Here is a 14,830-nt window from a genome sequence, read left to right as displayed (position 1 = left end):
CGTGCTTCTGCGAGCGTGCGTCCTTGCTGGGAAATCTCAGGCTGGTGAGGTTTATGGAGGACAGATGAGGTCAGAACCTACTGAGGTGGTTTGTGTGCGTGTGATTGTACGTTTACACAAATGGCTGCAAGTGCAATGCAATGTGTGTGTTTGTGTGTGTGTGTGTGTGTCTTCCACTTAGATCTCATCGGCCTTTGCTGTAGCCGGGAAAGAACTGGTCCAGCAGCATCTGAAGGGTCTTGTTTTGCGTCATGACGTAGTCCTTGCCCAGGTCGTGGCGGCAGGCGGGGCAGGTGTACACCTCCGCCCGGAACGAGCGCTGCAGACACGTCTGAGGGAGGGACGACGGGGAGAAGAGGGTCAAGGGTCGCACGTGTACACACACACACACACACACACACACACTTACACGCACACACAAGTACTTTTAAACTGACACAGCTGGCATCTGTAAAGCTGACCTTTACCAACCAATGACTCCATTGTGAAAATATTCTACAATTAGGAGCGACTTTGAGGGACAAAATCCACTCAAGGAGCGCTGACAAGGGCCAAATGGGACAAAATTAAACACATAAACACATCTTTGAAAAATTACCTAAATGTGTAATTCAATAAATAAAGCATTGAATAACTCACAAAACGATGAAATCAATAACGAATTAAATCGTGAAATAATGAATTAAATCATTAAATAAATCATTTAATCGTGAAAATGAGAGCAATAATTAAACATGAAATAATTAAATTATTACACAATGAACTCAATAATTAAATGATAATAAATTAAATACACAATTAATAACACATTAATTCCAATTATAATTATTAGTTAAATCATAGAATACAGCAGAATATCTTTATTGTCATTGCACTTAAAGAAATACAACAATATGAATAATAAAATAAATAAAAAGGATTAATCATGAAATAAGTAAATAACAAAAAGGATGAAATCAATAAGTTAATCATGAAATAATTGATTAAATCATAAAATAAGTGACTCGAATAATTGTGGTTATTCGATGCAATTTTACATTAATGACACATTTCATAACACATGTATGTTTTTACTTCCAATTATAATCTATAATGAAATCATAAACTCAATAATAAAATTGTGAAATAATGAACCCAATAACTAAATGATTAAACAATCAAATGTAATTTTACATTAATGACACATTAAATAACACATTTATGTACTTAATTCCCGTTATGATTAAACCATGAAATCAATAATTAAATCATGAAAGAAGTAATTGAATCATGAAATAATGAGCTCATTCATTAAATGATTAAATAATCAAATGTCATTTTTCATTGGATAAATTATTGATACATTTAATAACACATGTCGTTATTTATTTCCAATTATAATTCATAATGACATCATGACATAAATAGTGAAATCACGAAATAATTACTTAAATCATGAAATAATAAACTCGATAATTGAGCGATTTAAACCTTTATGTATTTGTCTAAAATTGCAATCATGAAATAAGTACAATGGAAATTATGAAATCAATAATTAAATAATAAACAATTACATGATTGATTAATTAAATGTAATTTTGCAATAAACACGTGTATTTAACTCCAATTCCAATGAATTAATGGCACATTGTAGCAAATATTTATTTACTTATTTAGTTTTGTCCCATTTGGCCCTCCATAATCTGCTCCCCTAAACCCACTGCCACAAATAGACTGCAGTCCTTCATTTTCTTGCTTGTCTTAAAAAGCACTCCTGTTAAAAAAAACGGAACTTTTGAACGGCGCCAAGCCCTTAGAAGGTGCACCTTTCTTGCCTCACCTTGCAAACATTGTGCGTGCAGACGGTGGAGATGGGCTGGTAGGCCAGCTCCTGGCAGCACACGCACATGAAGATCTGCTCCATCTTACGCAAGAAGTTCTGCAGAAGAACAAGAATAATCATCATGCATGCGTGACAGAGTTGCTAGTCAATAAGGAAAGTGTGACAGAGTGTGTGCTGCTGCCTACCGGTCCCTCTGCCAGGTGTCCCAAGGCCTCGTCCCACAGTTTCTTATTGGCCGTGTCCTCTCCGATCAACTGCTGCTGCTGCTCCGACAGCTCGAAGGCCTCCTCCACCTTGGCACGCTTGGATGGAGGCTCGGCCGGCGGGGTCCATTCTGAGCAAGAGTCGGCAGCGGGATTAGATTTTTTAAATTATTTTTAAAAAAAAGAAGAAAAACAGGCTTCGCTACACATCCTAAAACCAACCTGTGCTCACTTGTCATTTTGCAGCGTTTCCGGGTGTTGTTGATAAATGGCTTTCGCTTTGCATAATCGAGTTTTAACTTGCACTTACACATGTAGTTACTGACAGTGGTTTTCTGAAGTGTTCTTGAGCCAACGTGGTGATATCCTTTACACACTTATGTCACTTTTTGATGCAGTACCGCCTGAAGGATCCATGGTCACGGGCATTCAATGTTACGTGCAGCGATTTCTCCAGATTCTCTGAACATGTTGATGATATTACAAACCGTAGATGGTGAAATCCCTAAATTCCTTGCAATAGCTCGTTGAGAAATGTTGTTCTTAAACTGTTGGACAATTTGCTCAGGCATTTGTTCACAAAGTGGTGACCCTCGCCCCATCCTTGTTTGTGAATGACTGAGCATGTCATGGAAGCTGCTTTTATACCCAATCATGGCACCCATCTTTTACCAATTAGCCTGTTCACCTGTGGGATGTTCCAAATAAGTGTTTGATGAGCATTCCTCAACTTTCTCAGTCTTTTTTGCCACTTGTGCCAGCTTTTTTGAAAATTCCAAATGAACTAATATTTGCAAAAAGTTTTCCAGTTCGAACCTTAAGTATCTGGTCTTTGCAGTCTATTCAATTGAATATAAGTTGAAAAGGATTTGCAAATCATTGTATTCTGTTTTTATTTATGATTTACACAGTATGAGTATAAGTCATAATAAATAAATGATAAATGGGTTATACTTGTATAGTGCTTTTCTACCTTCAAGGTAGGGATGTCCCGATCCGATATTTGGATCGGATCGGCCGCCGATATTTGCTAAAAAATGCGTATCGGCAAGGCATGGGAAAATGCTGATCCAGATCCAGTTTTTAAAAAACTCTGGTCCGTGTTTTCCAACGCACCGATTTAAATAATACATTCCACTTTTCTGCTGCTCCCTAATTTCCGTTCCGCATTTTCCAGCACACCTTCAACACATCCACAGGTCTGTGGATTCTCACGCAGTTGCTTTTAGCTGCTGGCATTACACGACAGGCTCTTCTCACTCTTTCCTGTGTCTCCCTCTTACAGACAGCGAGCGCACCTTCTTACACACGTCACATACTGTCAAGTCATACGTCACATACGTATACGCCCTCTCCCAGCAGAGAGCGAGGTAACAGCATGGCTAACGTTAGCTGTGATGCTAGCGCAGCCGCTAAGGTGTGCGCCTGCTCAAGCGTCCTCTGCGCACGGCAAATCTATGCCACGCACAAAATCAAATAAAAAAATAAGCGCATAACAATTTTCGACACACGGACACGACAGAGAAAACAGTTTTCGTCATCATTGTTTAAATATTGTAACGTTTGTCGAGACGCTTATCTCCATTCGGTGCCACACGTCCACACCATCAAAATGCCGAGGCAAACATTTCCACATCAACACCGTATGAAAAAAATTGTGATTTTTTTTTTAGTTGTCATTTCCCTCTCTGCATGAACGTTTAAAAGTAGCATATATTAATGCAGTATGAAGAAGAATGTTTTAATGTAGACACATAGAATCATCATACTGCTGTGATTATATGCATCAAATGTTCATTCAAGGCTAAGGCAAAATATCGAGATATATCGTGTATCGCAATATGGCCTTAAAATATCGCAATATTAAAAAAAGGCCATATCGCCCAGCCCTAGTTCAATGATGCCATTTCTGTTTGTCATGTATAATTTTGTCTATTTTGTGTTTATCCTTGAATAAACAGGTCAGTTTCTTGTTACCAACCATTGTGTATTATTCAAACTCCCCTAATTCAGCTGGCTAGTTGTTATCAAGAGTACTAAAACCCTTTTCAACATGATTCTGACAACTAAGTAGGCTAAATAACTTTAAACTTTAATACATGCTTGGATGGGCCAGTATCGGTATCGGATCGGAAGTGCAAAAACAATATCGGTATCGGATCGGAAGTGCAAAAACCTGGATCGGGACATCCCTACTTCAAGGTACTCAAAGCGCTTTGACAGTATTTCCACATTCACCCATTCGCACACTGATGGCAGTCCTGTTTCGTCTACTATTCATCCATAGTGGTCCTACTTGAAAGGATTTTTCATTCATCATTTCAAGCAACGTTTATAAGTTTTACAATTACTGGCGACGCTTGATGACCTCATCAAACCGCCGCGAGCGAAGCATAACAACAAGAAGAGTGTTGTTGCCGGTGCTGTAGCCGTGGCTAACAAGCGTGCTTACTCTGTGACTGACTAACGACACCATGTCTATGGTTTGGGATTATTTTAAAGTGTCTCTGACTGATAAAAAACTGGCAATTTGCAATGACTGCAAAAAGTTGGTTATGCGAGGAGGAACCAAGACGTCTTCCTTCAATACGAGCAATTAGATCTCCCACCTCTTCAAGAATCAGAAGGAGATACACGATGAATACAAGCAGAAGATGGATGTGAGCCCAGTTTATAATTCCCTTTTATACAGTATGCCAGGCAGTCTTGCACTAAATGAGGACTATGTTATTGTTTACTTTATTACTCTAGTATACTCCGGACTGAAGCTGTGTGCCTTCATCGTTTTTGTGGCTGTCGTTTTGAGGCATGTTTAAAAAAAATAAAAAATAATGCACTTTGTGAAAGTCAAAGTATAGTACTTCCCATAGTTGTAGTGGGTATCAGGATTATCTCAGGGAGAGCATGTCCCAAATTCCAAGCTGCTGTTTTGAGGCATGTTAAAAAAAAAAAAAGCACTTTGTGACTTCAATAATAAATATGGCAGTGCCATGTTGGCACTTTTTTCAATAACTTGAGTTGAAGTTGTTCTTTTATTTTGGAAAACCTTGTTACATTGTTTAATGCATCCAGCGGGGCATCACAACAAAATTAGGCATAATAATGTGTTAATTCCACGACTGTATATATCGGTATCAGTTGATATCGGAATCGGTAATTAAGAGTTGGACAATATCGGAATATCTGCAAAAAAGCCATTATCGGACATCTCTAGTGACAAGCAAATAATGTAATATTTGGCATTATTAGATAACGTTTAAAAGATAGGCATTTTTTCCTGTCAAAATCAAAATAATTATTTGCATTTAGTAAGAAAATTAAGTATTTTAAGAACACACATTTTTCCCAGGCTCTCGCGGGCCACATACAATGATGTGGCGGGCCAGATCTGGCCCCCGGGCCTTGAGTTTGACACATGTGAATTAAGGTATGTAAATACACATTTACAAAATTATTTCGTACCACTCTATATCTGCGGCTTATGTAAAATATATGTAAAAATATTTATTTCTTCTAAAATTCTGTGGGTGTGGCTTAAATACCAGTGCTCTCTATAACCCGGAATATACGGTATATTTATTAAGGATGTCCGATAAGATCGGACTGCCGATATTATCGGCCGATAAATGCTTTAAAATGTAATATCGGAAATTATCGGTATCGGTTTCATAATTATCGGTATCGGTTTAAAAAGTAAAATTCATGACTGTTCAAAACGCCGCTCTGTACACGGACGTAGGGAGAAGTACAGAGCGCCAATAAACTTTAAAGGCACTGCCTTTGCGTGTCGGCCCAATCACATAATATCTACGACTTTACACATTCACAAGTGAATGCAAATCATACTTGGTCAACAGCCATACAGGTCACACTGAGGGTGGCCGTATAAACAACTTTAACACTATTACAAATATGCACCACACTGTGAACCCACACCAAACAAGAATGACAAACACATTTCGGGAGAACATCCGCAACGTAAAACAACAGAACAAATACCCAGAACCCCTTGCAGCACTAACTCTTCCGGGACGCTACAATATACACCCCCCACTACCCCACCCCACCTCAACCTCGCCCCCCCTCCCAACCCCGCCCACCTCAACCTCCTCATAGTCTCTTTCAGGGAGAGCATGTCCCAAATTCCAAGCTGCTGTTTTGAGGCATGTTAAAAAAAAAAAGCACTTTGTGACTTCAATAATAAATATGGCAGTGCCATGTTGGCATCTTTTTCCATAACTTGAGTTGATTTATTTTGGAAAACCTTGTTACATTGTTTAATGCATCCAGCGGGGCATCACAACAACAAAATTAGGCATAATAATGTGTTAATTCCACGACTGTATATATCGGTATCGGTTGATATCGGAATTGGTAATTAAGAGTTGGACAATATCGGAATATCGGATATCGGCAAAAAAGCCATTATCGGACATCTCTAGTGACAAGCAAATATTCAACTGTTTATTTTTTATCTTTACTAACATATTTTTGTAATACACCGTATAATAATGTAATATTTGGCCTTATTAGATAACGTTTAAAAGATAGGCATTTTTTCCTGTCAAAATCAAAATAATTATTTGCATTTAGTAAAAAAAATTAAGTATTTTATGAACACACATTTTTTCCCAGGCTTTCGCGGGCCACATACAATGATGTGGCGGGCCAGATCTGGCCCCCGGGCCTTGAGTTTGACACATGTGAATTAAGGCATGTAAATACATATTTACAAAATTATTTCATACCACTCTATATCTGTGGCTTATAGTCCGGTGTGGTTAATATAAGTAAAAATATTTATTTCTTCTAAAATTCTAAATACCAGTGCTCTCTATAACCCGGAATATACGGTATATTTATCTTTTGTTAACATTTATGACATATTTTTTTATAACTTACACTTAAATGGCAGATAAAAAAAAGGCTAAAAACACCCACCGCTGTCCCCGCTTGTCTTCTGATCGCCGTTGCTTTGCTGCTCTTCCTCCTCCTCCTCCTCCTCGTCCTCGTCCTCCTCCACAGCGGCAATCAGCTGCTCAAAATCCTCGTCCTCCTCGTGCTCCTCTTTGGCGATCTTAGGGTGCTTCCGTGGCCGGCCCCTCCCCCGGCCCCTGCCGGAATGGTGCTTGCTGCGCCCGCGCCCGCCGTGACCCGGCCTGGCGACCGCCTCGCGCTTCGTCTTGTTGGCCATGGCTGCCAAGTAGCCGGGTGGGTACTGCACACACACACACACACACACACACACACACACACACACACACACACACACACACACACACACACACACACACACACACACACACATTCTTGTATTTGTTACCTTCTTGAGACCTCCGAAAAATGCCTACTTTTCTAGATGTATAAAGACTTGTATTTACAACATTAATAATTTGATCACTAAAGACACTTTTAACTGCTGCTGTGACCCAATGTCACCTCCATATTTATACTGTTGACTGTGAATCAGAATGTGCAATAATGTTATGTTACTCACTGTGCCTTGTATATAAATATTTTTTATTTTTTGTTAAATTTTAGCTAAGTACCTTGTGACTTGTTGAAGGGTGGACTAGCAAAGTAAGATTTTCATTGTACGGCAAACTGTCTGTTTAACTATACATATGACAATAAACAATCTTGAATCTTGAATCTTGAATGATATATACATACTATGCAAATATAAAAAAGCTTTTAGTAAATTATTTTTTTTTGTTGAATTTTTTGTTTGTAATTGGTTTTTAATCTTCATTATTTACTTCGTTATTACAGTATATCTCTATATACATATATATATATATATTTTTTTTAAATTAATTATGGCCAAAGGGGGGCGCATTTCAATTTCTTACAAACACTTGTTATTTCATATGTTGACCAGAGGGGGAGCACTTTTAAAACATTAATAATATATATACCATCCATCCATCTACATACTATGCAAATATTAAAAAGCTTTTAGTTAATTTATTCATATTTTGTTTGTAATTGTTTTTTAATCTTCATTATTTACTTAGTTATTACAGTATATCTTTATATACATATACTGTATATATTTTTTTAAATTAATTTTGGCCAAAGGGGGGCGCATTTCAATTTCTTACAAACACTTGTTATTACATATGTTGGCCAGAGGGGGAGCACTTAAATTTTTTTTCAAACACTTGTTATTTCATATTTTGGCCAGAGGGGGAGCACTTTTAAATCCGACACACAGTCAATTTGAAAAATCCTTCCTTTTTGGGACCACCATAATTTTGATAGATTTCACCACCAGGGGTGAAAATGAGACATTCTCTATTACAGTCTTTTTCAACCACTGTGCCGCGGCACACTAGTGTGCCGTGAGATACAGTCTGGTGTGTCGTGGGAGATTATCTAATTTCACCTATTTGGGTTGAAATATTTTTTGCAAACCAGTAATTATAGTCTGCAAATGATGTGTTGTAGATAAGTGTCGGCAGAGTAACCGTGTAATACTCTTCCATATCAGTAGGTGGCAGCCGGTAGCTAATTGTGTTGTAGATGTCGGAAACAGCGGGAGGCAACGTCCAGGTAAAAAGGTGTCTAATGCTTAATCCAATAATAAACAAAAGGTGAGTGCCCCTAAGAGAAGGCATTGAAGCTTAGGGATGGCTATGCAGAACGAAACTAAAACTGAACTGGCTTACAAAGTAAACAAAAACAGAATGCTGGACGACAGCAAAGACTTACTGTGAAGCAAAGACAGGGTCCACAATGTACATCCGAACATGACATGACAATCAACAATGTCCCCACAAAGAAGGATAAAAAAAAACTGAAATATTCTTGATTGCTAAAACAAAGTATATGCGGGAAATATCGCTCAAAGGAAGACACGGAACTGCTACAGGAAAATACCAAAAAAATAGGAGCGCAAGACAAGAACTAAAACACTACACACAGAAAAACAGCAAAAAAAACAAAATAAGTAAGGGTGTGATGTGACAGGTGGTGACAGTACACCTACTTTGAGACAAGAGCTATATTGATGCATGCTTGGTTATGGTTTAAAGTCATATCCAAAAATTGCGACAACGACTTTTTACTGTCAACTGAGTTTCCTTTTTTAGTGATTTCTGCTGGATTTTTTCAACGCAAAAAATGTGCCTTGGCTCAAAAAAGGTTGAAAAACAATGCTCTATTAGATGCAATGGTTTTCCGTATTAGGACCATGATTTCGGTCCTAACTTGTTCACCGGTCCTCATATGGAAGCTACTTTTCCTTGTTGATGTCTCAAGAAGGGTAGAAATACAAGAACACACACACACACACAGCAGTGGTACAGTGTGTGAATAAAAACATGAAAAAAAAAAGGCATTTCATGCAGTCTAACCTGAACTGAGAGACCCAGTTTTTTGATCCTGTCCAGTCCCTCAGGAGTCCATGGCGCAGGTTCCTGGTCGTCACGTCTCAGCAGGTACCTCCACACCAGGTAACCGCACTTTCCTATCTCAGGCCAGTATTTGACCACCTAAAGTCACAAGAGAACCCTGCTGTGACGCCCGAAGAAAAACAAAGTTTTTGAACCTCCCAGCTGCGGCTAACCTTGTAGATGCCGTCGTAGCGGTTCCCTTCCTCGGGGGCGTACTTGCTGATGCGGCGTCCTTTGGAGCTACGGACCACTCGGACCGGCTTGCCGGCCCGCCAGTTCTTGGACTCGGCCCCGTCTTTGTCGTTCAAGGGGGCGTCACAGTTAAGGGCCAAAGCTCTGAATGACAATTAGGTTTTTTTTCCGATTCATTAGAAGAATTTGACTTGAATAGGCTCCTCCCCCACAGGAAGTTGCATACCTGTTCATGTGGGTTAAGGTCTGGTCAAACGAGTGCTCTCCTATGCGTTTGTTCCCTGAGAGGTCGCGGCCCCCGCTGCCCGTGTAGGTAAACTCGTCCCCCCGATCCTACAACAGGACGACATTTTTCATCATTTATCCACACATTTACGTTCTTAACTCTTGTGCACCTCTAGGGCCCAAAACAGGCATTACATGTGTTCCTTATTCATTAGTTTGAAGGTTCGCGGTCTGAAATTTCATCTTTTTATAAACAATTTTACATTTTGTTTTTGATTACAACCTTGTTAGAATAGGGTATAAATATAAAGCATACACACTTTCTTTTAAGAACTCTTGGGGCCCCATTGACTCTCATTATAACTGCTATTTTTTCACAGACTGTAATCCTGGTATATTACGAAGGCTTTTGTACATCAAAACCAAATTAATCTCGTTCTTGCCAATGGAAAAACAAGAACATGTTTTTTTGGTATAGTTGCACCACTTGGCCACCAGATGGCGCCAGAAAACCATGAGCATAATTTTTTGTTTTGTTTTATTTGCACACACAGAGAAAGAGAAAAAAGAACAATATACCATTCAACGCAAAAATATGTGCGGGATAGATTAAGAAGACCCTAAGATCTTGTAAAGACAGCTGCTCCAAAACGTCACAATTTACACAGCAGCAAAAAAAATAAAAAATAAAAAATAAACATGCAATACATATCATATACTGCAAACATCAATATCATAATTTCCTTCAGGCCAATGTAGACTTAAATTTTTATTTTATTTTAATTATAACATTTTGTTGTAAATTGAAGAGCTGGTGGGAGTATATTCCAAAGAGATGGGCCTCTGTATTTTAGCGTACATTTCTTAGTTGACGTTCTACATAAAGGTAGATGAAAGTCATGGCATTGTCTTGTTGGGAAAGTGTGTATTCCAGAAGAAGATGCACAAAATGTATGGAAAACTATTGGTCAATCAACGAACAAATGTACATACTTGTACATATAAATAGATATACAATATACAGTACGGGCCAAAAGTTTGGACACACCTTCTCATTCAATGCGTTTTCTTTATTTTCATGACTATTTACATTGTAGATTGTCACTGAAGGCATCAAAACTATGAATGAACACATGTGGAGTTATGTACTTAACAAAAAATGCTGAAATAATTGAAAACATGTTTTATATTCTAGTTTCTTCAAAATAGCCACCATTTCAGCTGACTACCTCTTGAATCTCATCGAGAGAATGCCAAGAGTGTGCAAAGCAGTAATCAGAGCAAAGGGTAGCTATTTTGAAGAACTAGAATATAAAACATGTTTTCAGTTATTTCACCTTTTTTTGTTAAGTACATAACTCCACATGTGTTCATTCATAGTTTTGATGCCTTCAGTGACAATCTACAATGTAAATAGTTACATATGTAACTATATATATATATATATATATATATATATACACATACATACGTATATATCCATATATACACATACATACACATATATATATATATATATATATATATATATATACATACATACATATATACACAATACCTGTACATATATACATGCATACATACATACACACATATATATATGTGCATACATACATACACACGTATATGTACATACATACACACACACACACACACACACACACACACACATACATATATATATATATATATATATATATATATATATATATATATATAAATATATATGCACATATATACACGTGTATATATAAAACCCATAGAGGCGCCACAAATGTAATTTAAAATCACATGACTGTCACCCACCACTTCATCCTCAAAGCCCCCCGCCAAAACCAAGGAGTAGGATCCATCGTTACTGCGACCGTGGATACCGCCAACGTGCGGCCTGTGAACGCCGGCCTCGCTCACCTGAGGGTACATGGGCAAGTGCAGCAGATGAAACTAAGTCACTGTTTTTTATTTTTTTATTTTCTTCAATAACACGAAAAAAGCAAGTTGTGGGCCAACCTGAACTCGGAATTTCCACGTGGTCCCCACAGGAACGCCAGGAACTGGTCCATAGTGGTTGGAGGGAACAATGGTGCACTCCTTGGTGCGCCCCACACAGGCCATGCCCTAAAAATGCACCAAGAAATACACACAATCAATCAGTTCATTAACCAATCAGGGCTTGGACTCGAACTAATGTGCTTTGTGTCCAAGTGCACAAACTACAGGCTTGCCTCGATGAGTTTAGTGTCCGAAAACTTGACTAAGCCCAACATTAAAATACAGTAGCGTAGTAGAACTAAATATTTATTAAGAACAAGGCATGGGTTTTATTTGATAAGTATATTTAACATTTTTGGCCCCTGTAACATTACACACAGTTTGAACAGTAACACCGTGTTTGAATATTTTATTCTGTGATTCTTTGGCGTGCCACTAGATAAAGCCTGCAAAATCACTGAACTAGAACTTAGATTGTTAGTTAAAATTAAGTTATTTTAGGGTAAAATGTCCAAATACTTTTGCCCACATGACTTATGTGCCATGCACGAAAATGAACAGTCCAAAAAATAATATTTTTGATAGCGTAAACCCTTGAATTTACCTCTCATAATTATTAATTCCACTTAAAATTCAGTTTTACATACAGTATACAGTATTGTACTGACAAAAGGTAGTTCATATTTTTGGCCCCTGTAACATTCCACACAGTTTGAACAGTAACACCGTGTTTGAATATTTTATTCGGTGATTCTTTGGCGTACCACTAGATAAAGCCTGCAAAATCACTGAACTAGAACTTAGATTGTTAGTTAAAATGAAGTTATTTTAGGGTAAAATGTCCAAATACTTTTGCCCACATGACTTATGTGCCATGCACGAAAATGAACAGTCCAAAAAAAATTTTGATAGTGTAAACTCTTGAATTTACCTCTCATAATTATTAATTGCACTTAAAATTCAGTTTTACATACAGTACACAGTATTGTACTGACAAAAGGTAGTTCATATTTTTGGCCCCTGTAACATTACACACAGTTTGAACAGTAACACCGTGTTTGAATATTTTATTCGGTGATTCTTTGGCGTGCCACTAGATAAAGCCTGCAAAATCACTGAACTAGAACTTAGATTGTTAGTTAAAAAGAAGTTATTTTAGGGTAAAATGTCCAAATACTTTTGCCCACATGACTTATGTGCCATGCACGAAAATGAACAGTCCAAAAAAATCATATTTTTGGTAGTGTAAACCCTTGAATTTACCTCTCATAATTATTAATTGCACTTTAAATTCAGTTTTACATACAGTATACAGTATTGTACTGACAAAAGGTAGTTAATATTTTTGGCCCCTGTAACATTACACACAGTTTGAACAGTAACACCGTGTTTGAATATTTTATTCGGTGATTCTTTGGCGAGCCACTAGATAAAGCCTGCAAAATCACTGAACTAGAACTTAGATTGTTAGTTAAAATGATGTTATTTTAGGGTAAAATGTCCAAATACTTTTGCCCACATGACTTATGTGCCATGCACGAAAATGAACAGTCCAAAAAAATAATATTTTTGATCGTGTAAAGCCTTGAATTTACTTCTCATAGTTATTAATTGCACTTCAAATTCAGTTTTACATACAGTATACAGTATTGTACTGACAAAAAGTGCAGTTACACAACATCTTGTCAAAGCATCGTCCTGCTGCAAAATGTTGAGTGAAATGACTTGTGAGACAGCGCCCTCTGCTGCTGGACCAACAGCTGCTGCGCTGTTCACCATTCAATCCACTTCCTCTCGATGAAAAAAACTAATTACAGTTTGAAGCAGAGAAAATAAATGTGTGACTACATAAAATAGTTTTCATTAAGGAAAGAAAAAGACGCAAGGATTGAGTGCGGAATGAAGTCATTGCTGTTAAATGTAGCAGAGAGCTGTTTTTAATTAGTGCACAGACAGCGGGAATGTTCAAAGTATTTTTCCGTTGACACTTCCAGGAGCGTCTGGGTCAACAACGGCGGAGTTGCTGTCTTTTAAACCACTGCGCTTGGTGGTGGGGACAGAGAGCTTGTTTGGGGTTAGAAAAAAAAAATCCCCATTAGAAAAGATGGAAATAGGAAGATTAAACCGTCCACTTAACAAAACAATCAGAAATGTGTAAAAAGAAGTTAAGCACACTTAAAGGGAAACTGCACTTTTTTGGAATGTTGCCTATTAGAGATGTCCGATAATATCGGCAGCCCGATATTATCGGCCGATAAATGCTTTAAAATGTAATATCGGAATTTACTGGTATCGGTTTCAAAAAGTAAATTTATGACTTTTTAAAACGCCGCTGTACGGAGTGGTACACGGACGTAGGGAGAAGTACAGAGCGTCAATAAACCTTAAAGGCACTGCCTTTGCGTGCCGGCCCAATCACATACCGGTAATATCTACGGCTTTTCACACACACACAAGTAAATTAAAGTTAAAGTACCAATGATTGTCACACACACACTAGGTGTGGTGAAATTATTCTCTGCATTTGACCCATCACCCTTGATCACCCCCTGGGAGGTGAGGGGAGCAGTGGGCAGCAGCGGTGGCCGCGCTCGGGAATCATTTAGGTGATTTAATCCCCAATTCCAACCCTTGATGCTGAGTGCCAAGCAGAGAGGTAATGGGTCCCATTTTTATAGTCTTGCAAGGCATACTTGGTAAACAGCCAAACAGGTCACACTGAGGGTGGCCGTATAAACAACTTTAACACTGTTACAAATATGCGCCACACTGTGAACCCACACCAAACAAGAATGACAAACACATTTCGGGAGAACATCCGCACCGTAACACAACATAAACACAACAGAACAAATACCCAGAACCCCTTGCAGTGCACTAACTCTTCCGGGACGCTACAATATACACCCGCTACCCCCCACCTCAACCCCGCCCACCTCAACCTCCTCGTGCTCTCTCAGGGAGAGCATGTCCCAAATTCCAAGCTGCTGTTTTGAGGC

The 14,830-nt window shown here is 38.3% G+C and overlaps 1 protein-coding gene across 1 annotated transcript in view; it reads right to left on the bottom strand.

Moving 5' to 3' along the window:
• Nucleotides 1-14,830, bottom strand: part of LOC133574941 (E3 ubiquitin-protein ligase UHRF2-like) — a 58,959-nt gene continuing 44,129 nt past the window's right edge. Inside the window, exons 8-16 of the mRNA XM_061927307.1 lie at nucleotides 11,850-11,957; nucleotides 11,646-11,750; nucleotides 9,841-9,947; nucleotides 9,596-9,758; nucleotides 9,384-9,521; nucleotides 6,967-7,243; nucleotides 2,008-2,156; nucleotides 1,820-1,918; nucleotides 1-331 (exon numbers count right to left, since the gene is read on the bottom strand). Coding sequence (XP_061783291.1) covers nucleotides 185-331; nucleotides 1,820-1,918; nucleotides 2,008-2,156; nucleotides 6,967-7,243; nucleotides 9,384-9,521; nucleotides 9,596-9,758; nucleotides 9,841-9,947; nucleotides 11,646-11,750; nucleotides 11,850-11,957 — 1,293 coding nt within the window. The 3' untranslated portion in view covers nucleotides 1-184. The remainder of the gene's footprint in view (nucleotides 332-1,819; nucleotides 1,919-2,007; nucleotides 2,157-6,966; nucleotides 7,244-9,383; nucleotides 9,522-9,595; nucleotides 9,759-9,840; nucleotides 9,948-11,645; nucleotides 11,751-11,849; nucleotides 11,958-14,830) is intronic.

The sequence above is a fragment of the Nerophis lumbriciformis genome, linkage group LG32 (assembly GCF_033978685.3).
Source record: "Nerophis lumbriciformis linkage group LG32, RoL_Nlum_v2.1, whole genome shotgun sequence".
Classification (NCBI taxonomy): Eukaryota; Metazoa; Chordata; class Actinopteri; order Syngnathiformes; family Syngnathidae; genus Nerophis; species Nerophis lumbriciformis.
This window is presented reverse-complemented; position numbering and strand designations above follow the sequence as displayed.